This window comes from Petaurus breviceps, unplaced genomic scaffold, assembly GCF_028583685.1.
Source record: "Petaurus breviceps papuanus isolate PSGF00001 unplaced genomic scaffold, PetGlider_PUasm1.0 178, whole genome shotgun sequence".
In the NCBI taxonomy this organism is placed as follows: Eukaryota; Metazoa; Chordata; class Mammalia; order Diprotodontia; family Petauridae; genus Petaurus; species Petaurus breviceps.
Genome location: NW_027185777.1, coordinates 16,474,611 through 16,499,743, shown reverse-complemented (window position 1 = coordinate 16,499,743; position 25,133 = coordinate 16,474,611). Strand labels below are relative to the sequence as shown.

General features: G+C 39.5%; 1 protein-coding gene across 18 annotated transcripts in view; it reads right to left on the bottom strand.

The window, feature by feature from the left end:
* KIAA1217 (KIAA1217 ortholog) overlaps positions 1-25,133 on the bottom strand; it is a 586,069-nt gene that overhangs the window by 55,787 nt on the left and 505,149 nt on the right. For 12 of the 18 annotated variants that reach the window (XM_069086314.1, XM_069086298.1, XM_069086299.1 and 9 more), the window contains 2 exons: positions 7,929-8,033; positions 7,382-7,431 (listed from right to left, as the gene is read on the bottom strand). In XM_069086314.1, coding sequence (XP_068942415.1) covers positions 7,382-7,431; positions 7,929-8,033 — 155 coding nt within the window. The remainder of the gene's footprint in view (positions 1-7,381; positions 7,432-7,928; positions 8,034-25,133) is intronic. The other 6 variants (XM_069086315.1, XM_069086300.1, XM_069086302.1 and 3 more) reach the window with 1 other exon arrangement.

Below are 25,133 nucleotides of genomic sequence, written 5' to 3'. Positions count from 1 at the left end.
TTCCTTCCTTCCTTCCTTCCTTCCTTCCTTCCTTCCTTCCTTCCTTCTTCTTTCCTTCCTTCTCTTTTCTTCCCTTCATTTATTCACTCATTCATTCATGACTTTCTTTACAAACAATCTCTTTTTCTAAGTATGGGGAGGAAATGAAAAGAAGGAACTATCTGAGGGTGGGAACAAGCATTTATTAAGTACCTACTGTGTTTCAGGTACTTTGCTAAGCACTTTACAAATATTATCTCATTTGATCCCCTAAGAACTTTGGGAAGTAAGTACTACTATTGTCTCCACCCTACAGTTGAGGAAATTGAAGCAGAAAGAGCTCTCACAGCTAGTAAGTGTCCAAGGCTAGCCCTGAACTCAGGCCGTCTGGACTCCAGGCCCAGTCCTCTCCCCAACGTGCCATCAGCTGGTGTCTGAATTTGACTAAAGAAGAAATCCAAGGAAAGGATCCCTGTCGATTTCCACTGTCACCAGGAGCAGAAACAGAGTTGTTCTTTTTATACTTTAAAGCCTTAACAGAGCTTTAAAATGGTAATGTAGCAAGTGACAAGTCTCTTGTGTGCAGGTACACAAACCATCTCTCCTCTCTGAGTGCTGGGGGATCATGATCATAGGAATAATTTGCATTTTTTTAGCATTTAAAGGATTAACAAAGTACTTTCTTCACAACAATTCAATGCATCAGGCAGTCAAAATGATTATTCACATTTTAAATATGAGAAAACTAAGGCTCAGAGTTAAGTGATTTGTCCACGGTTACACAGCTAGCATTAGACCCAGGTTTCTGTAATCCAAGTGTGGCACTTTTTCCCACTGATTTATGTCATCTTCAACCCGAAATAAAATTCAACTTAAAATCAAGTGTTATATATCTATATCTAGACATACACATACACACACGCATGTGATTTATACATACATAAAATGCATACACATGGATATACAGTGTGTGCATATATATAATGTATGTGTTTGTGCATATATACACATATAGGTGGTGTATACAGGAGTGTCTATGTGTCTGTGTGTGTGTGTTTATGTGAGACCAGAAGTGTGATTCCATCAATGGAGGGAGCTTCTCCTAAGAAATTTCCTTTACCAATGAACATCAGCTACTTCTCTGCACCCTCTAGTCTTAGGGAGTTACCTGGGAATTCTGGGAAGTTACCATGCTCAGGTTCATACAACCAGCATGGGTCAGAGGCAACACTCAGACCCAGGCCTTCCCGACACTGGGGCCAGCTCTCTATCCACCACACCATGCGGCCACCCATATAGCCAATAATCAGATATTGTTTAGTTAATTTGAAAATTCATTCAGAAAGGTTGAATCAAGTTGGAAGACCTGTACTTTAACCTGGTTGTTTTTTTTTTTAATAAACTAAAAGCAGAATTTATTGAAAGCAAATTAAAATGAGGTGTGAGAGAATCAAAGATTGACAGAGATAGAAGCCTCAGCAATCATCTAGTCTAGTTGCCACAGGGGTCCTCCTGTGTCAGGGTGGCCCTGCTGGCGGGTCATCACTCTCAGAGACCCATCTCAGCACAGCAATGATCTCAGGCCATATTGATGGAAAGAAAGCTCTAAGCAAATTGCATGACCACAGGGTGGGACCAAAGCCAGTGTGGTAGAACAGACAGTGCAATGGACCAGCAGCTAGGACCCCTCTGACAATTACTTGCTATGTAAGTGAGAACATCACACATCTTCTCTAAACTTCCATTTTCTCATCTGTAAAGTAAAGGGTGTGGAATAAAATCAACAGTTCGAAGTCTGTGAATTTATGGGGTTCACAGGCTTCACTAGGCTATGTTATGGTAATGAGAATCTGAAGATCTTCCCTGCCCCTTGATAGGCTTGGGTGAATCTGAGAACTTTCCCTGATTTGAAAATATACTCTACCCCCAAACAGGCTGAATGTAGTCACATGGAACCTGTGGCAGGAGGCTTGGTTTTCAGGAATGCCCACACTTTGTTACTTTGTGATTGGGCAGTGGGTGAAGAGGGTTGTGATATTCTCTCACCCATATACCCTGTTGTGAGGTTTTGCTTTGGGGCTCACTTTGTTAAGAGCTGTGTGATTTGACCAGATGAGACTCTGGGCAGCCGTTGAGCCCCCCCAGCTTTGAAAACCCAGATCTTGGTGCTTCCCTCTCTGGTAACTAACTAGGTATGGATGTAATGGTCAGACACCTAGAAGCCCTGTCTGCTGGTCTGTTTCTCTGTCTGCTTGTATTCTGTTTGTATTCTCTGAAGTTCAGGTGCTGACTTTTCCCCCTGAACTAGGTAAATGATATATGTTTGATTAAAGTAAGATTTTTAACCCATTTTGAGTTGCTTTCCTTTAGAAAAGCAGATCTAGGAACCTGTGCTAGCAGGGGTTCTGGGTATGCTAGGGTGCTTGCAGCTACAGGCTGCCCAAGGAGTCACAGACTTTTGTGCCAGACACAAAAAGGATCAAAAATCCCTGGATCAAATGACTTCCAAAGTCCTTTCCCACTCCAACATTCTACGATCCATCCCCCATTTGTAAGTCATTGTTATTCTAGCCCATTGGGGACAAAGTTTTCCTAGATTCTCCTCAAACGGCCTTGGATTTTGAGACATCTTTGAGACTCCCATAAAGAAGCAAAATATAGCAAATAAATAGTAACATATTAAGAAAACAGTTAATTCTCACATGTGTCAAGGTGGAAGCAGCTACGTTGTACTGGAAAGCATCCTAGATTTGGAATCAGAAGACTTGGGTTTAATTCTCAACTCTCTTGTTTACTGTATGACCTTGGACCTCTCTCAGCCTCAACCGTTTCATCAGTAAGTTTGGATTGAATCATGATCTTTAGGTAGCAGGATCATAGATTTAAAGCTAGAAGGAATCTTTGAGGCCCAGTAGTCCAATACCCTTATTTTACAAATGAGGAAACAGGTTCAGAAGATAAGTGACTTACCCAAGGTCACTCAGGTAGTAACCAGCAAAGCTGGAATTTGAATTCAGGTTATCTGATTGGAAATTCAACACTCTGCTTCATTGTGTTGGTCTCTTTGCTTTCTAAACCCTGTAGCTCTCTATTACCATTGGGCATCTAGGTGGCACAGTAGATAGAGCACAGACCCTGAAGTCAGGAGGACCTGAATTCAAATAAGGCTCAGACACTTGCAAGTTGTGTGACCCTAGGCAAGTCATTTAACCCTGACTGCCTCCCCCCCAAACCCCCAAACATACACCATCCCCAAAACTCTTCAACTTGCATTTCCTTGCTTCTCTGTGGGACTCTGGGCCTCTACCTTAAACTATCCATTGGTATATATTTGGAAGGATGGAAATCCATTTTAGGAAGAGCCTAAGCATTATCATTAGAATGTCAAATCTGTTAGGGAAATACATTTATAGACACATACAAAGAAATATAGATTTTTTTTTTGCTTTTTGGAGGGGGGAAGGCAGGGCAACAGGGGTTAAGTAACTTGCCCAAGGTCACATGACTAGTAAGTGTTAAGTATCTGAGGTAAAATTTGAATTCTGGTCCTCCTGACTCCAGGGCTGGTACTCTATTCACTGCACCACCTAGCTGCCTCAATATGGATCATCTTTTAAGGGACATAACCTCCTTTTTCTTGGTCTCTTGGACCTTCAATCTTGCTACTCCCTTCTCTCTTCTTCTACTCCAGTCACTGATGAAGAGATGGCTCTTCTCATGGCCAACCTTCAACATGGACCCTTGATCATCCCTCCTCTTTCTTTTATTATTTTATTTTAATTTTATTTTTTCTTTTTTTTTGGAGGGGGGAGGGCAGGGCAATTGGGGTTAAGTGACTTGCCCAAGGTCACATGGCTAGTAAGTATTAAGTGTCTGAGGTCGGATTTGAACTCAGGTCCTCCTGACTCCAGGGCTGATGCTCTATTCACTGCACCACCTAGCCACCCCAATCCCTCCTCTTTCTAATATTCAAATATTCCCCCCTATTTACTGGCATCTTCTCTACTGACTAAAAATATGCCCAACTTTCCCCATTCTTAAAAAAAACAAACAAACAAAACCCCTTTTGATGTTCCTCACATATGATATAACATTTCCCATTTTGGTGCCTTTGCACTGTTTTCCATGCCTGGGATAGACTCTCTCCTCAGTCCTGCCTCTCAGAATCTTGTTCCCTAAAATACTCAAATTAGCTCAACTGCCACCTTCCATATAACACCTTTCTCTATCCCTATATGTTGGTGTCTTTTCCCATAAAACATTGCAAATACATGCAGACCATATGTGCTCCTCAACAGATTTTAAGCTTCTTGAAGGCAGAGAGTATTTTATTTTTTAAAAAATTGTATCCCCAATACTTATTCCAGTGTCTTGGCAAATGTGACTGGTGCTTAAAAAATTCTTTTTATTGATAATTCAGCTCCTCCTCTCCCTCCCCAACTCATGAATCTCTCATCTTGACCCAAAAGAGCCGGGGTAGTATTCTCTCTCAAATTCCCAAGTATGTGTTAGCATCTGATGACCCTCATTCCATGTTACTGTGAAAACATATAATGTAAATATGCATTTCTGTCATGGGCAAAATATTCTCCTAGGATTCAAGAGATTCCATTCTCTTCTCCTAATCCTGGCATAGTGAATGATTTAGCCTCATTATGATTCCCAGCTATAAAATGGAATCAGTAAAGTCCTGTCTAGTTGTTCCTTCTCTGGGATGTTGCATAATCTCTATGGCAACTGAAACCTCTGTGGACAGGTACTCTTCAGAGTATGTTTGTGTTTTTAGCTGGATAGTCTTTACTGGAAACCCCTAAACTACATGGAAATAGCTCTTAAGGCAAGTTAATCAACCTTCATGAAAGAATCTTAGGTACTCTTTCATTATGTGGTGGGAATGAGATTTCAGTGGCTTTATTAGAGCAAAACCTCTTTGACTAGGGTCTAAATCATTCCCAGATCCTTCCAGCTCAAAGTAATCTCTCCCTCCCATGAACTCTCTTTCACTTCATACATATCACTCTTAGGCATTTGATGTCTATTCTGTATCATAGTTACTTGTCTTATCTCCCCTGCCAGATTGTATTCTCCTTGAGGACAGAGGTCTTATTGAAGATACATGATTTCACCCATGCGTACTCCCTCTAAAAACGCAGATTGCCACTCTTCCACACTTTAATAAAAATTTTAATGAGCTGCTATAGCCAAAAAGCCTTCACCATCTGGTAGACAAGCTCTGACTTTAGCTAGGCTGATCCTTGAATGAGATAGAGTTGATCACTGGCCTCATACTCAACACCCTTCCAGCTTGTGTAGACCTACAGAGCCTGCAGAACCTTGTTGAGAGCATGCTAGTCTTGGAGCTAGGAAGATCTGGGTTCAGATTTTGCCTTTGATACTTACTAGTTATGTAACTGTGAGCAAGTTACTTAAGCTCTATGTGCTTCTGGCAACTCTCTAGGATTTACTGATAAAGTTATAGTCTTGTTGCTATCTGTACTGATGGAATGAATTTCCACAGTGGGAGCTTCTTGAAGCTTTCTGCATTTCTATAGAAGATTGGCCAGAATCTGTGTTTGTTGACATAGCCTTTAAGAATCATGTCTCTCCATATCATGATGATAACATGGTTGAGCCTTTCCCGGAAGCCAATTTGTGGCCAATAAATGTTAGTGAAATGAATAATGTAAAGGGGTAGGGAATTGAGCTGTTAATTTAATTTCACAAATACCAAAGTTTCATCCTGATGGATCATATTTTCCTGTGATGAACCTTAGCTGCAAAATTCTCATCCTATCTCCTAACAATAGCTCTGCAGGTTAATTCTAACCTGATGGGAGAAAGAGCTCATTTTTCTGGTGACTGCTCTGGCTAAAGAGGCTAAGTGAATGATCCCAGTGCATTTGGCAGGATAGAACTCTTACCGAATGTAATTAACTGCTATTGAACTCCTCTGCCCTTTTCTCATAGAAGTCGCATATTCATTCTAATGAATGTGATCCATTTATTTTGCCTTTCTCCCCCCAGATATTCTCTCCATGTGTCCATTAACCTCACTTGTGAAACCTGGGGGTGGGGGTACTTGGGCAGAAGGAGAGATGATTCATCTTTGAGAAGGGACTAAATCGTGTTTGGTAACAGCCATGTGATATAACTGTTTAGCCTTGGAGAGAGAGTACTTCCAAAGAGATGAACTGCAGGGAAGACTTTTGTGAAAATTTGCAAAAGGGGTGATCCTACCTCCCATTTCTCTATAGATTAAGAGTTAAGAGACACTTGCCTCACAAGAAGCTTGTGGGGTCGACAGTCCAGTTAATATTATCCTTGAGCTCTGCCAGATGTGAAACTCTGTTCCCCAAGATATCAAGCAATTTTCCAGAAAAGAGGAAAAACACAACCAGTTGGGTTTTGTTTTTTTTAATCTTAATCTTCAGATACATATTGTATCTCTGTCTCTAAGAAACTTCAGTTTCAGTTTGCCTCAAATGATTAATTAGCTCCTATTCAGATTAAATTTTAAAAAACAAGTCATATTTCTACAAATGAACTAGAATGGAATGTGTGTTGCATAAAAATGTTTTATTGATGAGTAAGCTGAAGCTCAGAGAGATTTGTGATTTATTCAAGGTCACACAGTTATTAAAGCAACAGGGTTAAATTTCAAACCCAGATCTAGCTGGGTGTTCCTTTTCCTCCTTCAGCCTTACGTCTACCTTCTAGACACTGTAGTGCATTCATGAGAGCTGCTGTCTCTAAAAAGGAATTTCATAACCTTATTCATACCAAGCCACTGGTTGGAGAATTGGGAGACCTGGCTTCCAATACCTGCTGAGTGTTCACTAGTCATAAAACTGTGGAAAAGCAACTTATACTCTCTTGGCCTCAATTTCCCCATCTATAAAATGATGGGGTAGGATCACATTGGGGTTTTTAACTGTTTTTGTCTGTATGTGCCTGTGTACATATTCCTATGTGTGTGGGATGGACCCTTTCTCATAATAATATTTTTACACAGTTTAAGGAAAGGCTAAATTTGGGTTAGAGGTTAATAGAAAAGAAAGGCAGTTTTCCCCCCCATTCAAGGTCATGAATTCTCACTTGACAGTCCATGCATCACAGGTTAAGAACTTCTGGAGTCAATAATCATTAAGGCCCTTTACAGTTTTAACAATCTATAGTCTTAGTAACTTTATGAGTTACCTCTCCCAGGAGTACTTTCATTTGAAAAGAAGACCAAAGGGAAAAGTCAACATACTAATCCAAAGGAATGAATCGATAATCGCGGGATTTTAGGTGTCAGCTGGAGAGATACTTGGCAGAAGTGTCTCCCTGAAATTTTCTCAATTCCCACCAGGTAACTGATGTAGGCAGAAAGCTCCCCTTAGAAATCCATAGGGAGACTTACCTGCACCGTCTGGGAGGCTCTTGTTGGCAGTGGTCTTCATCATCTTCTCACTGAATAAAAAAGAACAAAGTTAGACAGAAAATGCTCAGAGGGGATTTTCTCTCTCTCACATCTACTATGTAAGCAATCAGCAGGAATCAGTGATGGTATTAGGCAATGAGTGTTCTAGCATCACAGCACAAGCACTGGCTGGGATGGACAAGGCTTCACAAGTAGCATTCCTTAACTGCAGGTGAAATGTGGTTGGAGATTATTCATGATTTTCCAAATGCACGGTGAACATGGGAGGGAGGAGAAATGTAGATGGTGGTTGCAGGAACTGAGCTGTGTAACGTCCATGAAATCCACATGCACTGGGAAGCCCTGGACCCAAAATTTTAACTTGCATTCTCAGAATAAACAAAGCAAACCCACAATTCATTGATGGGTGAAATTTTCCACTTTATAATGATTATAAAGAAATCAATCTGGATTGATGAATTATTTTAATGATTAAAGAGAAACAGATTTCATGATTTGTGAATTTTTCATTTTTTTTTCTTTTTACCTAGAAGCATCTTTGCTATTACTTGTATTTGGCCCTTTAAAAAGCGCAGACTGAACAAGACCAGTTAAGCTGGCAATCTGTTTCTCCATGGCTTGCATCCTCTCTCTGTAAAACAAGAGAATTGTTTGTTAAAGCTTTGTTGACTTTTTTTTCAGACTCATTTTTCTAGGGGAATGATCACCATAGCATTATATGGGTACCCTTGGTCTGCTGCAAGGCTCCTAACAACCTGCTGTAGGGAAATTGAGAATCTCCAAATCCTCAATGGAGATCAAGGACAGATTATCAGAGTTTAGCAGCAGTGATCTCACTAAAAAGGCACTTTTTAAGATCAGCTAATGCCTCCTGGAAATTTAAGAAAGCATTCCCCCACTGGAAATAATTCTGCCTCTATGTCATAAGTTTTCACCTACTTCTGTTTCCTTGATCCCATATTATTTTATCCAACACAAAAAAGGAAATCTGCAGTATGTGCTATGTCCTAAATGGGCTGTAGGCTTGCTGCACAAACTTGGAAGCTCTGTTTCTTATCTGGAAGAACTGGGTCTGCTCTTGGTACAAGAGACGGAGACGTCTGTCCATTTTGCTGGGAATAAAACTTGCTTTGTGGTCACAGGGAGATGTAAATGAAAACAACTATTCTTATAAAGACTGAAGAATGATATGGTTGAAATAGATGTATAAGTAAAAGGTGGAGGAAGATTTAAGTCTGAGGTCAAAAGGACTTCACTCTAAGCTTAAATTTGTGGGAAGTAATTGGGAAAAAAATTCAATAATGACATTCACTGGCTTATCAGAAGACACTTGCTATGCAGAGCTTCTTAGCTCCGAATGTCTCGAAAAATTGACTTTAGGTAGAAAATAAACAGTAAAGTCACTGCAAGATCTTAGTATGAAAGTATCAAAGGCAGAATTTGAATCCTGCTCCCTGGGACTCTGGGAAAGTTACCCCTACTTTAGCTGGGCCTCTAGCTTTCTCATGAGTTGGACTCAGTGACCTCTCAGGTGTCTTCAAACTCTAGATCCTATAATATCTTGTTTTATGCATTAATGATAAACAGAACATGTGCAATTACAAATCCTGCAGAATGACTTCATATGTATAAGGGGCATCATATCTCTTGCCTTCTCAGTGGTTGGGGGAGAGGTTGGAGGGAAGGTAAGAATTGGGAACTCAAATTTTTCAAAAAATGAATTTTTAAAAATCCAGCAGAGAATTAATTGCCTTGGTAAGTTATATTGAGACTGACAAACACCTTCTATTTCAGTAAGCACAATTTGATGAACATGGTCAGGTCAAGTCTGGTTCTCAGAATGGGAGTTAAGGTTTCCTAATGCAATCTGTCACAGGCTTAGAAAAGATTAAATGATTTTACAGAGTCAAGGCTTTGTCGTCTTAGGGAAGGCCTGAGTGTTAGGAAGTCTCTGCCAGTCCTGACATCTGACACTGACTCATTGGTAACCTTGCATCAGTGATTATTAGCATGGGACTTCTGGCCTCTCTGCCCACCATCCACCATGCTACACCTCTGGCTAGCTTTTTAAATGAGCTCAGTCTGCTGCCTTGGACACAATGGCGGGCTCTCCCAACTCATTTCAGTGTTGTTTTTAAAAGGTTACAAATAGCTGGGCCACCCCTGGGCTAATAAAGTGTTATATTTAGGAACAGCATTCAGTTTGACAAATGTAGCTTCTGCCTTCTCCCATACTGTGCCTTACTGCAGCTGGAAAATTGGTGGTTCTGTAATAACACAGAGCTGCTTTGGAAGGCTTCTGGGCAGCCTGGCTAGCTAATGATTATAAAATACATTTAGGAAAAAAATCAATTTAAGCATCAAGCATTATGATTCCTCCATTACAGAAGTGTCGAAGGAGGAAATTGGAAGCAGTGGAAGTGACCTGGCATCTGCCTCTCTATGGAATGACTTTCCAAATTTTCCCAGAAGCACCAGTGAGTTTGAAACCTCTGAATTACCAAGTTTCTCCCATCATACCTGTATTGCCAGACTCCTCACTGCCATAGTGCAGTCCATGTCAAAGAGAAAAATTAGTTAGAAATTCACCTAAAAGCAAATTAGTCAATAGAGATTAAGGACCCCACATCCATTTGACTGAGATCCACACACAGTATCTTGGAAAGGTAGGAGGGTAGCTGAAGCCTCTCAGTGGAAATCACTAACCCAAACAGGCAAACTTCCAGGCGCTGATCCAGGGTATCTTGGATGAGAGGGAACTTCAACCACATTACTCATCCTGGAGTTAATAAAGCCACAGCCAATACTGTGAGTAAAAGTCATTACATCTAAGGAGCTGAGGTTTACATACCGTGTTTCCCCGATAATAAGACACTGTCTTATTAAATTTTTGGACAGAAAAACACCAGAGGGCTTATTTTCAGGGGAGGGCTTATTTTAATGAACATTGACAGCAATTTTAATAAACAGGTAAATGTGAACAAAAAAATGTACCTTTATTCAATAAGCAAATCACTGGGGAAGAACAGGATGACACGCTCACTGCTGCAGCTCTGATTGGATGCAGCTCGGAGCGCGGGGTGCGTTTCACAGGGGGGGTGGGGATGGTGCATACAGAGGGTACCGTAATGTAGTGTGTAGCGCAGGGGATCACCTTCACTACAGTAGCAATCTCAATAGGGCTCATTTTCGGGGGAGGGCTTATTTTAGAGGAATTTTACACAGTAAGGGGAGGGCTTATTTTCAGGATAGGTCTTATCATCAGGGAAACACGGTAGTACTTCCTCAAGAATAACAAGTAACAGTTTCTTTTAGCAGCTTACATAGCGGACGCAGGTAATAAAGATGAAGTCTCAGACTGTAAGCTTCTTGAGCTCAGGGACTGTTCCCATTTCTGTCTTTGTATTTCCAAGTGCCTAGAACATTTCCTGGCAGGTGACAGTGTTTAATGAGTCCTTGTTGGTTGAGTGACTGAGTTCAATAAAACTTTTACATTATAGGAACTCAGAAGTCTGATTTGGGAGTAGGAGAAAAGTAATCCTATGGTGGGGGCAGCTAGGTAGTGGAGTGGACAGAGCACCATGCCTGGAGTCTCAAAGACCTCAGTTCAAATTTGGCTTCAGATACTTACTGGCTATGTGACCTTGGGCAAGTCACTTCACCCTGTTTGCCTCAGTTTCCTTATCTGTAAAATGAGCTGGAGAAGGAAATGGCAAATCACCCCAGTGTCTTTGCCAAGAAAACCCCAAGTGGGGTCAAGAATAACTGGATTCAACTGGACATCACCAACAAGAGATTGAAAGTATGGGCCAGTAGAGAATTCTGTGATGGATCACTTTCCATTCTGTGTGAGCCTTCTTTATTTTGTCACGCTAAGCTGACACTAACATTTTGATAGTCTCTCATTTCATTCAGAAAGAAAACATGGACTTTCAATTCACTTTTTATTCCTGCTATAATATCAGAACTAAGATCAGGCTCCTTTTTTTTTACTTCCTTAAGAGACATTTATAAGCTGTTTTGAAGAATTTTATGAAACCATTGTAATAGCCTTTTAATTGGTCTTCCTGCTTCCAGGCTTTTCTTCATCCAATCCATCTTGTACATTTTCACCAAGTGGTTTTTCTTAAAGCACTGATTTAATCATCTAATTCCCTCATTCAAAAATCTCTTATAACTCCCCATTGCTTACCAAATAGAGTTAAAATTCCTTTAGATCAGCATCCCAAAGCCCAACATGATACAGTCTCAATGAACTTGGAAAGTCTTATCTCCACTTCTGTCTTCTATGTACTTTATGCTGGCCCCTGCCAAATTGAACTACACATAGTTCCCGACCTAGACTCCCCAGTTCCACGGCTTTGTCTATGCTATTTCCTTTATCTATGCCCCTTCACATCTGACCTCCCTCCCATCTTTGCTCATAAAATTCTAACCATCCTTCATGCCAAGATGAAACTTGCTTACAACATGAATACAGCATCCGGAATCTCTTTTCTAGTGTAGAAGAGTAGGAAGAGCAGCCATTGCCTTTGCAACCTGGGGAACTGGGTTCACACAGCTTCTCTGTGCCATTGGACAGCTCATTCAACTCTGGACCTTATTTTTTTCATCTGTGACATCTTGGATCCCTTTCAGCTCTATATATCTGATTCCAACCTTTTACCCCTTTCTACTTCTCTCTCCTTTGAACACTGGCACACTTGACATCTCTCTCAAAGGGTTTACCACCCACTACCTAGCATTAGAGTCATTTGCATACTGTACACGCTTTATCATGTCTCCTAGTCTATAAACTCATTTTGGACATACTTTCTTACTCATCTCTGTATTCTTCATACCACCTTAGCTACCTTGTGTGGGCCTATAACCCTTATGCCTTCCTCCCCTAGAACCCATCCTGGATAGTTGGGCAGAGAGAAGACCAGCCACTATAAGGATTCCCTTCTCCCTCGTGTTCCCCCTTCAGCCTGGTTACTTGGTTGATCATAAGGTTCAGATGAACAAAATAGAATCTAGCTTATTATAAAGGAAATGTTATGTATATATGAGCTTAGTGAAATTTTATTTCCATTTTTGCTTCTTCGCTGGCAGATACCTATAATTCACTAAGGGTTTCCAAGTCATTGCTGGACTTAACTGAGGCTTCATTCGGTTCAGTGAACACATACTGCCTCAAGTAGATGCCATATAAGCTGCTATTTAAAATGAAAAAATAATTTTAAAAAGTCTACAAGTAATGTCTTTTTTTCCTAATCTACTTTTGAAGGCTGTTTGTGGGAACAGATGTGAGAGCACCTGGGAAAAATGCTTCCAACTTATCAAAGCAAAAGCTCCGTATCCATCAATTTCTTCACCTGCAAAATAAGGGGATGGGATTATTTGATCACTCCCGTCCCTTCTAGTTTTCAGATGTAATGAATCTATGATCCCAGGTATTAGGAGCTCAGCTCTCCTTTTTGCATCTGTGAGGAGGAAGCAAGACATCCTACAAGGGCAGAAGGGAATAAATATTAGGCCTTCTGCTGGAGGAAGCCCTGGAGTAGGTAGCCCCTAGCAGTGATGTCTGGCAGGCATCTTGGGGATATGGATTAAGGGAGTTCTGGGAAATTGGAAGTGTAGCTGTTCCTTTGGGGATGCTGCCCTTTCTGGATTCCTGTGCCCGGTTTGTAGAGAGAAGGAAGAGAATTTTTCACCCCCATGGCTACCTCCTCACTTCAACTCTTCCAACTGGAAGGACAATTAGATCAATTAATTATATGATATTCAGTGAAGCTAGGGAGAATGGAAGCTCATGGAGGGCAGGGTCATATTTTAACCTTTGCATTCCCAGATGCTAGCACAAGTTTCTATAGATGGCAGGCACTTAAAAGTTTATTATGTTAGACTGTATATTTTAACCAAAAGCGAGGACATATGGTCTTGGCAAAGATTTTTTTCACACTTTTTATCACCTTAGAATATAGTCAATTTACTCTGAAATCAGGACTGTCCTAGGAAATCTGGGGCATATGGTCACTGTGGGTATAAGACCTATCAGAGCAATGAACATGCCAATGTTTAAGAATAAAGAATTCATTAGAACATACTGCCATTCACAGACTACAGCAACCATCATGTTGATTATAGATGCACACCGTGTAGTTATGGACAAAACCACTTAAAGAAAGTACATTTTTTTTTGATACATGGTAATGAAAAAACTTTTCCCTCTCCTATTTAATCATCAAAGTGTTTCTGGTTTCAGGATTTATTTGAGGGAGATTATCTGATTTATAAATTCATAAATAAGATTGTCTTTCCATTTCACGGTTGGTAATCTGGAAACAATTTTATGGTTTAACTAAATTATGGCAACTCAAAGCTTATACAGGCTTCTCTATGAAATGTTATAAAATATGTTTTAATATGAAAGAGGAAAAAGAGCAAACCAGTGGAGGAAGAGAAATTAAATAGGCCTTCTCATTTTACTGCAATGACAATTTTGCACATTAATCATTTGAATGTTAAAGAAGCTAAAGACAACATACATGTCAATATCGCTGTGCTTAAAGGAAATACAGCATTGGTATAACTAATCATGAAACCGCCAGTTTTTAAAATGTTCCATCTACACATTTACCTTATTAATCTGGTAGACTAGTCTGCCAGTTTCCCCAAATAAAGCTGCAAGTTAGGATGTCTTTATAAATCTTCTCTAGGCTCCAAGTGCCAAGAACAATAAAAAGTTCAGAGGACATTCAGAAAATGTGCTGGTCCAAGGAACACAAGACTTATTGGGTTCAAAATGTGGCACCATCTCTGGTGAAGCAAGATGTTCTATCACTTTCCTTTCTATTCTTTCATTTCTTTCCCACTCCATTTAATTCTAATCAATTCAATAAACAATGATTACAAGCCTATGGTATACAAGATACTGGGTCAAGCATTAGGGAAATGGGTGAAAAATGAACATTTCTGTCCTCAAGAGAATTTAAGGTTCACTGCCTAGCACAAATACTTCCTTAATAAAAATGCTTGTACATTGATTGCTGGGGGGGTGGGGTGGGGGTGGTACTTAGATAAAACAGCAATGAGGGTAATTTTAATGCAATTAAAATCTAATTAAGAACAAAGGAGATGATATAGAGGAAGATAAGGGAGAGTTAAGAAGGCATAGATTTCTTTCATATAGGATCAGGGAAGACTTCCCAGAGAAAATTTTACCTGATCTGGGATTTAAAGAAATAGGAATTTTTCAACAGTATGTTGGGGGAGCTGATTTCAGCAATAGGTAGGAGGAACATGTACAAATGTCCCCAAGAAAGAAAGAAAATATGGAATACATTGTCCATTTTGATTGGAATAAAAATGCATGGAGAGGGCACCTAAAAAAAAAAAGGTTGAGAAGGTGAATTACAGCTAGATGGTATGGCCTCAAATTCCAGACTATTAAAGTTTACATTTAATTCATCAGGCAAAGAAAGATCTTTGAGCAAGGATGATTGAGTGATCAGGTTTGTGCATTAGAAATATTACTTTGAATGGGATAGTTTGGGAAGACAAATAAATAGGAGGGATGGCATTTAGGAAGCCCTTGCAGAAGTCCAAATGAAAGCAAATGAAGGCCTGATATAGCACAGTAGAAGTGGGAATGGATTAAAAGATATTACAGAGGGAGAATCTGTAAGACTTGGTAAGCCCGAATGTGGGATGTAAGGTAGAGAGAAGAATTAAAGATGATTTAAGTTTTGAGCCCTGGTAACTGGGAGAATGGTGGCATTCTTCATCAAAAAAGGGAAGCTAGGAAGGGGAACAAAATTTAGTGAAAACATGAGTTCCATTTCGGACAATTTGAATTTGAGTGATCAACCAGGTAGAGATAACCTATAATTATTTGAAATGTAAGACTGGAAGAAAAGCCAGACATCAGATGTTGATCTGAGAATCATCTGCACAGAGATAACTGAAGTCACAAGAATGGATGAGATTAGATTGCTAAGTATGAGAGGGCAGAGACAGAAGGAAAATGGGTCAAGTTCAGAGTCTTAGAAGACACACACTTAAGGGACAAGAAGCAGAGGAACCAGTGTAAAAGGGAGAGAAGGCACAGTTAGAGAGGAAGGAAGAGAGAAGAGAAATCTGTGCAATGAAAGCCAACTGAGAAGAAATTTAAAATATCAAATATTCCATAAAACTCCCTGGGGATAAATCTGAGAAGCTGTGGGACTGGCAACTGGTGACTTTGGAGAGAGCATTTTTGACAAAGTATTAGGGACAGCAGTCTTTGCAAGAGGCTTTGCAAGAACAGGTGGTGGGGAAGCAGAAGCAACAAGGACATTCCTTCAAGGAGTGAGGCTGTGAAACAGGAAAGAGAAAGGATGAGCAGGTCACAGAATCACGGGTAGGCTCTTAAAAGTCTTTCACAACCTGGACCTGATCCATCATTCCAATATTTACTGTACTCCCCTTCCTTTGATACTTTTTTCCATCTATACTTTCTGACTAGGGCCTTAAGTTCTTTATTGATGAAGGCTGCATAATTCTCATTCACATGTGAATTTAACTTAATGACTTAAAAAAAGGGAAAACTTTGACAAGGTTTATGTTTATATTTGCAACTCTGAATGCTGCTAAACCTCCCTAAAAGGAACCTTGGAGGACAGATCTTTAAATAGCCACATGGTACACTCCTCTAAGGGTTGGAAGCTGTAGGACTGAGCAGATGGAGGCAATAAAGGTCAGGAATTAGCAGTGTTAAGGTACTACTAGCCTGCTAGTCACTAACTATAGCAACCAAAGGCACAACAGGAGTCGAACAGTCTGAGGGAAAAAAAAAAAAGACTTACCTCTTGACAAAAATGGTAGCCAGCAAGAGGCTTATTGGCTCCCTGAGCATGACCTCGTCACCAAAAGGATGGCTTTGGATTCAATTTTATTTTTAGTTCCAAATTTTCTCCCTCTCTCCTCCCCATCCCATTAAGAAGGAATGAAAAATAGAACCGATTACAAATATGCATAAACACACAAAACAAATTTTGTACACTAGCTATGAAAATGAATGGTTTTAAAATTTTTAAAGTCATAGGGAAGGGCCATTCATAGAGAGCCTCTGGACATACCTTCTTGGTCAAGATCTAGGCTCTTCTGATCCATGATATTAGATCTATGTTCTGATTGACTCAAAGGGCATATATGGGGAAAGACAGCTTCCCCAGGAGTCAGAGGAGTGAACAAATGTACTGGTCCTGGATCATTTATAGTGTTATGTGGGGTGGGTCACTTGGTTGGTGGGTGTGAAAACAAAAATACACCTTTTTCTAACAGAAGTAGAGGGGGCAAAATATAATTAGTTGCAAAAAGATAATTTAACCATTAAAATAATTTAACCATTTGTAATGGGAATGCAAATTTGGAAGATCTTCCCTGCCCCTAGGCTAAAGTGCACCTGAAGCCTGGGGTGGGAGGCTTGTTTTTCAGTAGATACTTTTTGATTGGCCAGTGGGTCAATAAGGTTGTTACATTCTCTGAGCCAGGAGAAGGCTATATAAGCCCTGATGTGAGGCTTTGTTTTGGGGGCTCACTTTGAGAAGTGTTCTGTGATTTGATCTGTATTCTGGGAAGCCATTGTCCAGGGCCCCCCGGCTTTGAAAAACCCAGATGTGGAAACCCAGATGTTGACTGGGTATGTATGTAATGGTTGGACAGTTTGGAAATCTGTCTACTTGATCTGTTTCTATCTTGATAATTCTGCCTGTGTACTTTGAAGTTCGGGGTGCTGACCTTTTTCCCCTGAACAAGGTAAATGATATATGTCTGACTGATTAAAGTAAGCTTGTTAACCCATTTTGAGTTGCTTTCCTTTATCAAAGCAGATCCAAGAACCTGTGTGAGCAGCCACCCTGGAGACACTGGGGTGCTTGCTGCTACACCATTAGAAGATAGCATGTGTCTCTCTCAGACACAGTGTATATGAAGGAAAAGAATATGGGGTGGACCATCAGCAGGGACCTGGGTTTGATTCTTGCTTAGGTTCTGTGACCCAAAACAAGTTACTTGGCCCGTCTGAGCTTTGGTTCCTTCATCAGTAAAGTGTGGACAAATGAGAATTGTAATACATGTCACAGGGATATTTTGAATATTAAATGAGATATTACATACAAAGAGTACATGGCAAAACTTAAAGTGCTATATAAATGTCAACTCTTATTAGCAGTATGCTTTTTTAATTTCTCTGAGACTCAGTTTCTTCACCAGGAAAACATGAGTTATCGGACTAGACTATCTCTAAGACCCCATGGAATTCTAAATTCCTTATTTCTATTGCCTCCCATCTCTCAGTTCTATATCTCACCTCTTTCTGTTTCTCCTAAGCCTCTGCCCCCATTACAAGGCATCAAAGGGAAAAAAGATATACTTCCATCATAACCCTTCAGCCCAAGAGGGTCAATTCTCTTCTGGGTAAGCAGTGTATATAGCGAAAACCCTTCAGACTTGAAAATTCAGACCTGAATGGTCCTTACAGTCATTCTTACAGAACTTAACAGCCATTTCTTCTCCTTGTAAGCAAGTCTACATTGTATCTTGTAGACCAAGCACCTAGCACAGGACTAATTTCATAGCATGTGCTCAATAAATATCAGGGGATCAAGCAAACAGAAGGAGATGGGACAAAGCCTGGGGAGTCCATTTAACATCTTTCTCAGTCACTTGGGGTCAGCTTCTCAGTAAAATGGAATGTGGAGAGACCTATCCTTATCTTTTTTTTTCTTTCAAAAGGTAGTTATTTTTAATGTTTTAGAATATTTAATAATTTTCAATATTTTTTAAAATTTTAATATTCTTTTTTTTTAATTTGAGTTTTTCCTCCTACCCATGTCCTACTCACAGAAAAAGCAAGAAATATAGTATCTATTGCACATGTGAAATTATGCAAAACATATTTCCATATTAGACATATCACAAAAATTAAAACAAGGAAAAGTAAGAAAATTATATTTCAATTTTCACTTAGAGTTCATCATTTCTCACTCTGGAGGTAGATTGCAGTTTTTCATCATGAGTCCTTTGTAATTGTCTTGGATTACTGTATTAATCGGAGCAGTCAATTCTTTCACAGTTGATTATCATTACAACATTGCTGCTACTCTGCCCAATGGTCTCCTACTTCTTCTCACTTCACTTTGCATATAGGTCTTGACATGTTTTTCTGAAACCGACCCTGTTACCATTTCTTTTAGCACTATAGTTCTCCATCACAATCATATGCCACAAATTGTTCAGCCATTCCCTAATTGATGGATATCTACTCAATTTCTAATTCTTTGCCACTATAAAAAGAACTGCTACAAAGATATGTGTGTATGTGTATAACCCTTCTCTCCTACAGCCCCAATATATACATACATATACATATACATGTATGTATGTATTCTTTTCCTTTTCCTTTGATCTTTTTGGGGCACAGAACTAGTAGTGGTATTGTTATACCAAAGAATATACAGTTTATAGCCCTTCAGGCATAGTTCCAGATTATTTTCCAGAATAGCTGGCCCAGTTAACTATTCTACCAACAATGCATTAACATACTTATTTACCCTTATCCCCTACAATATTTGTCATTTGTGATAGGTGTGAGGTGGTAGCCCTGAGTTGTTTTAATTTGCCTTTCTCTAATTAACAGGGACTTTGAGTACTTCTTCATATGACTATTGATTGCTTTGATTTCTTCTTCTGAAAACTGCCTTTTCATATCCTTTGACCATTTATCATTTGGGAAATGACAATTATTTTTATAAATTTTACTTAGTTGCCTACATATTGAGAAATGAGACCTTTATCAGAAAAAAATTGCTGTAAAAATTTTTTATATTACTTCACTGACTATGGTACCTTTTATCAAAATATAGTTTCCCTGATGAACTCTTTTAATTAGCTCTATTTTTGTCTTTGCTTTGTCTAAGATCATGATTCCTACTCTTGCTATTTTTTAAAACTTTAGCTGAAACATTAATAAATTCTGCTCCAGTTCTTTTCTATGTGTGTCTTTTTCTTTTAAGTATGTTTCTTGTTGGATTCTAGTTTCTAACCCATTTTGCTATCCACTTCCATTTTATGGGTGAACTCATTCCATTCACATTCAGGTATGATTACTGTGTTTTTCCTTCCATCCTATTTTCTACTGTTTCTCCTTCTCTCTCTTTTTAACTTGTCCCTTCTCAAAATTCTGTTTTGCTTTTGAAAACTGCCTCCCTTTTATAATCTCTCACCTCTCCCATATCTTTTACCCTTCCCCTCCAAATTTTCTATTCGATAAGAAATTTCTATACTCAACTTAATATATATATAAATATTTTCCGAAGTTCAAGCATTGCCTATTTTTCCTCTTTGCCTTCTCCACTATAAAAGCTCTTCCTTTTCTGCTTTTTTTATGTGAGAAAATTTTCCCATTCTACCTCTCCCTTCCCTCTTCTTCTAGTGCATCCCCCTCTTTCTCACCCCTTGATTTTTCTTTTTTTGGAGATTATCCCAACCTAATTGATTCACATGCATGATTCTGTTTATATAGACTCCTTCTAATTGCCCTAATAATGATACAGTTCTTAGGAGTTACATGTATCATCTTCCCTTATAGAAATATAAACAGTTTAACTTTATTGAATCGCTTGTAATTATTCTTTCATGTTTACTTTCTTATATTTCTCTTGAGTCATGTGTTTGAGTATCAGATTTTCTATTCAACTCTGGTCATTTCATCAGGAATTCTTGAAAATTCTCTATTTCATTCTCCCTGAAAGATTATACTCAATTCTGTTGGGTAGGTTATTCTTGGTTGTAATCTTAGTTCCTTTGCCCTCTGGAATATCATATTCCAAGCCCTCTGCTCCTTTAAAGCAGAAACCACTAAAACTTGTGTGATCTTGACTGTGATTCCATGATATTTGAATTGTTTCTTTCTGGCTGCTTATATTTTCTCCTTGACCTGGGAGCTCTGGAAGTTGACTATAATATTTCTGGAAGTTTTCATTTTGGGATGTCTTTCAGGAGGTAATCGATAGATTCTTTTCATTTCTCTTTTACCCTTTGGATCTAAAATATTGCGGAAGTTTTCCTTGATAATTTCTAGAAATATGATGTCTAGGTTCTTTCTCTGATCATAGATTTCAGGTAGACCAATAATTCCTAAATTATCTCTCCTTGATCTGGTTTCCAGGTCACTTGTTTTTCCAATGAGATATTTCACATTTTCTTTTACTTTTTCATTCTTTTGACTTTGTTTTGTTTCTTGCTGTGTCATAGACTCATTAGCTTCCACTTACCCAATTTTAATTTTTAAGGAATTACTTTCTTCATTGAGCTTTTATACCTTTTTCCATTTGGCCTATTCTGCTTTTTAAGGAGTTCTTTTCTTCAGTAAATCTTTGTGCCTCTTTTTCAATCTGTTAATTCTCTTTTCATAATTTTCTTGTGTCACTCTCATTTCTTTTTCCAATTTTTCCTCAACCACTCTTCTCTCTTTCTTTAACTTTTCCAGGAATTCTTTTTTGGGTTGAGTCCAATGAGCACTTTTTAAAAATGAGGCTTTGCTTATAGATGTTTTCATCTTCTTGTCTTCTGGGTTTATGTCTGGTCAAGTTCTTTTTGTGTTGCTGTTTGCTCATTTTCCTAGCCTACTTTCTAACTTTGGATTCTATGATAAAGTTGAGCTCTGTTCATCTTGGGGTAGGAAGGGAGGCATGGTCCCAATCTTCAGCCTCGTTAGTGCTATTTTCAGAGCTAGTTCTGGGGGATCTGCAATTTTTCAGTGCTCCCAATGTCGTGTGATCCAGGAAGAGGTGTGGTCACTGCTGTCCTGGTCTGCTCTCTGGTTTTCACCCAGGAAAGGCCCCTTCTCTCCTGCAGCCCTGAGAGCTAGTACTCTTTTTGGCCTTGGAACTTTGACCAGGGCCCCTACTCCTCTGTGACCAACAAGAGGTGCTTCTCTCTGCTCTACTGTAGAACTATTACCCAGAACATCTCTGGGCTGAAAGTTCCCAAAGGTGCTGCTACTGTTACTATCTCCAAGGGCCACTGCTAGTGTTCCTCTCTGCCCTGGTAATGTGACCCAGAACTCCTTATGGGCAACAGTATTTCCAATCAGTGCCTGCTATATCCAGTGTCAGCAAAGCATCCCTGTTAATCTCTTTCTGACCAGTTCTCTGACTCCCTTACCATATCTGGGCTGGGAGCTTCCAAAGATGCTACTGCCACCATAGTCCCAACCACCTCCAAGACCCAATGCTGGTATTGCTGCCATGCTCCAGGTTGGCTCCCATCTCACTGTCACAGACCTCTCTTGTCAGTCTCCTAAATTGCCTTAGGTGTGAAAGAATTTCTCATTCTGACTTTTAGTTTGCTCTGCCTCTGAAATCTAGTTTGAGGTGTTATTTTTAATTATTTATTTATTTTTAGTTTTCAACATTCATTTCTACAAGATTTTGAGTTATAAATTTTTCTCCCCATCTCTCCCCTAATCCCCACTCCAAAATAGCAAGCCTACTGAATACTCCTTCCCCCAATCTGTTCTCTCATATCCCCCCCAACCCCTACAACTTTCTAGTAGGACAAGATGGATTTCTAAATCCCACTGCCTGCATATCTTATTTACCAGTCGCATGTAACATGCATTAACATTTGTTTTTTGAAACTTTGAGTTCCAGAGTCTTTCCCGTCTTCCCTCCTCACCCACTCCCACTGGGAAGACAAGTAATTCAGCATAGGTTGCACATGTGTAGTAAGGCAACACATTTCTATAGTAGTTATATGGTGAAAGACTAACTATATTTCCCTCAGTCCTATCCCACCTCCCACTTGTTCTGTTTTCTACTTTGACCTTCTCCTTTTTCAAAAGTGTTTGCTTCTAACTACCCTCTCCTCCAATCTGCCCTCCCTTCTATTACCTCCCCTTCCCCCCCCCATTTCCTGTAGGATAAGATACCCAATTGAATGTGTATGTTATTCCGTTCTTAAGCCAAATTCAATGAGGGTAAAGTTAACCCATTCCCTTTCACCTTCCTGTTCTTCCCCTCCATTGTAACAGTTTTCTCTTGCCTCTTTTATATGAGATAATTTACCCTAATATAGCTCTCCTTTCCTCCTTCTCCCAATATATTCCTCTCACCTCTTAATTTTATTTTTAAGATATCATCCCTTCATATTCAACCCATCCTGTGCCCTTTGTCTATGTATACATATACACACATATGCACACACTCACATATATATTTATCTACACATATACCCTACTATACATACATATATATACATACATACATATTCACTTCAACTATCTTCATATTGAGAAAAGTCTCATGAGTTACAATTATTTTTCCATGTAGGAATACAAATAGTTCAGCTTTAATAAGTTCCTTATGATGTTTTTCCTGTTTACCTTCTCATGTTTCTCTTGCTTCTTGTAATTGAAAGTCAAATTTTCTGTTAAGCTCTGGTTTTTTCATCAAGAATGCCTGAAAGTCCTCTGTTTCACTGAATGACCATATTTTCCCTTGAAGCATAATTCTCAGTTTTGCTGGATTCTTGGTTTTAATCCTAGCTCCTTTGACCTCTGGAATATCATATTCCAAGCCCTTCAATCCCTTAATATAGAAGCTGTCAGATCTTGTGTTATTCTGGTTGTGTTTCTACAATACTCAAATTGTTCCTTCCTGGATGCTTGTATTGAGGTGTTATTTTAAAGTTGTTTGGACTGAATGTTGGGATAGTTCTGCTGGGTTGCGGCCTGTACTCCACCCACCCCTATCTTTGCTTATCTTGATGCCCAACATTTATTTTATGATCTGATAAAACTGATGTTAATTTTCATTGTAAAAAGCATAAGGGAACATGGGGTCCTTCTACAGTGAACCTAACGGTAGTCTTTTCTTACTTCTTCCCAGAGATATTAAGAGAAAGAACACACATATGTGTGTATAAATATGTATGTGCATATGTATAAAAGTATACATACATATGTGTATAAGTATATATAAATAGATACATACACACACAATTTGACGACAGAGCTTTCAGAGACTCTAAGATTCCTTCTTAGAGCTATTACTTCTCAGATTAGCAACAGATTCCCGAACTTTCCATTATATATGAGATATCATATAATCTGTGCCTGGGGATAGTCTGATGAAAGAGAGATATCCTCCTAGCCATTATGATATTTTTTAAAAAGAAAAGGAAATCATACTTTAGATCATGGATTTAGATCTGGAAGGGACCTTAAAAGTCTATCCAGTCTAACCCCTTCACTTCACAGAGGAGAAAGTGAGGCCGAGTGATTAAGTGACCAGTACAGTCACCCAGATGGTGTCATTGACTACAAATCTAGAAGTCTTTCCACCACATAGGGCTCTCTTGCTTGAGTGTTAGAAAACAGAGATCTTTCGTGACCACGCAAAGACGTTACACCTGAGGTTCTGCCTCACCTAGAATCAGAGATTCCAGAACTGGAAGGGATATATTTAGGTGCTAGGTTGAGTTGTGCATAGAGGGCATACCAAGCTGTCCCCAATGTCTTCAGATCTCTTGGTGTTTAGTGTTTTTTTTTTTTTTCATAAAAGCTAACAGTTGTAAAGATGGTTAAAAGGAATCAAGTTTCATTAAGATCGAGTTTCTTTTAGTTGATTAATGAATAAAAATAATGAAAAGTTTGTCTCAGGAAAAATAAAATCCCCTACGCACACACCCTAATGAAATGTGCTACCCACACCTATAGTGCCAGCTCTTCTCCAATGCCAATTTTTGTGCTGTAGGCTGAAACTGCGAGTGGGGTGGGGGTGCAGATGGTAAAGAGAGCAAAGCTTGGCTACGCCCAGACCTGATGGGTTTCCAGCTCACACTGGATATGTGCCTTTCCAATAATTTAGCCCAAGTAAAGCAAATATCCTTGGGCACCCATCCATCCAACTTTATGAGTCCAGGAAGCCGCTTGCCTATTTTACAACATTACTTTCTTTCCACAGTAAATCATGGGCTTAGAAATGGACTAAAAGAAACCCATTGCTAGAAGGGACCTCAGTGTCACTTGGAACCACACCTTGAGCACTTCTCTCCAGAAGTGCCGTCATCAGCTCTGGCTTCTGATTCATTTGTGTTCTTCACAGACGTCTGGGGTGAGGTCCTTCGATCCTATCCCTCCCCACAGGCTGCTAGCCTGCCCTGCGTTCCCCAGGAATGACATGACTACCAACACCTTCCTGCTTTATTTATGTTGGCTTTCCCTTCCTTGGGGGCAACTTTATATTCCATAGCTCATTTCTGTTACAGGTACAAACTAGAAGAAGCATTTGCTCATTCATGATTGCAGGCTTCAGAAATCTTGGCTTAGGAGTTTACCTGTAAATGAGAAATGATTTTAGAAGTTGTGGAAATATAAGGGGTCCTAAGGCAGCAGGCTACGGAAGGAAGGCCCGGTGGTGCTTTGGAACTGCACAGAACCAGGATGGCCCCTGCAGCAATAAGATGCTGGGCCTAATGAGAATGTAGTAGGGAACCTAAAGGAAATTTTTGATAGTTGACGTCTCTCTTCTTTGCAGTATGTGGGGTTTTTCTTGAGGTTTGTGCTTAGGGCCAGGGAAGAGGTTCATCTCTCTGCATATCTGTGTTCATTTTCTCTCTTTTAATCTCTCTCCACACATACATTCTTCTACACTCTCCCTTCTCTCTTGCCCCTCCCCCTAAACTCCTTCTTTACCACTCTCTC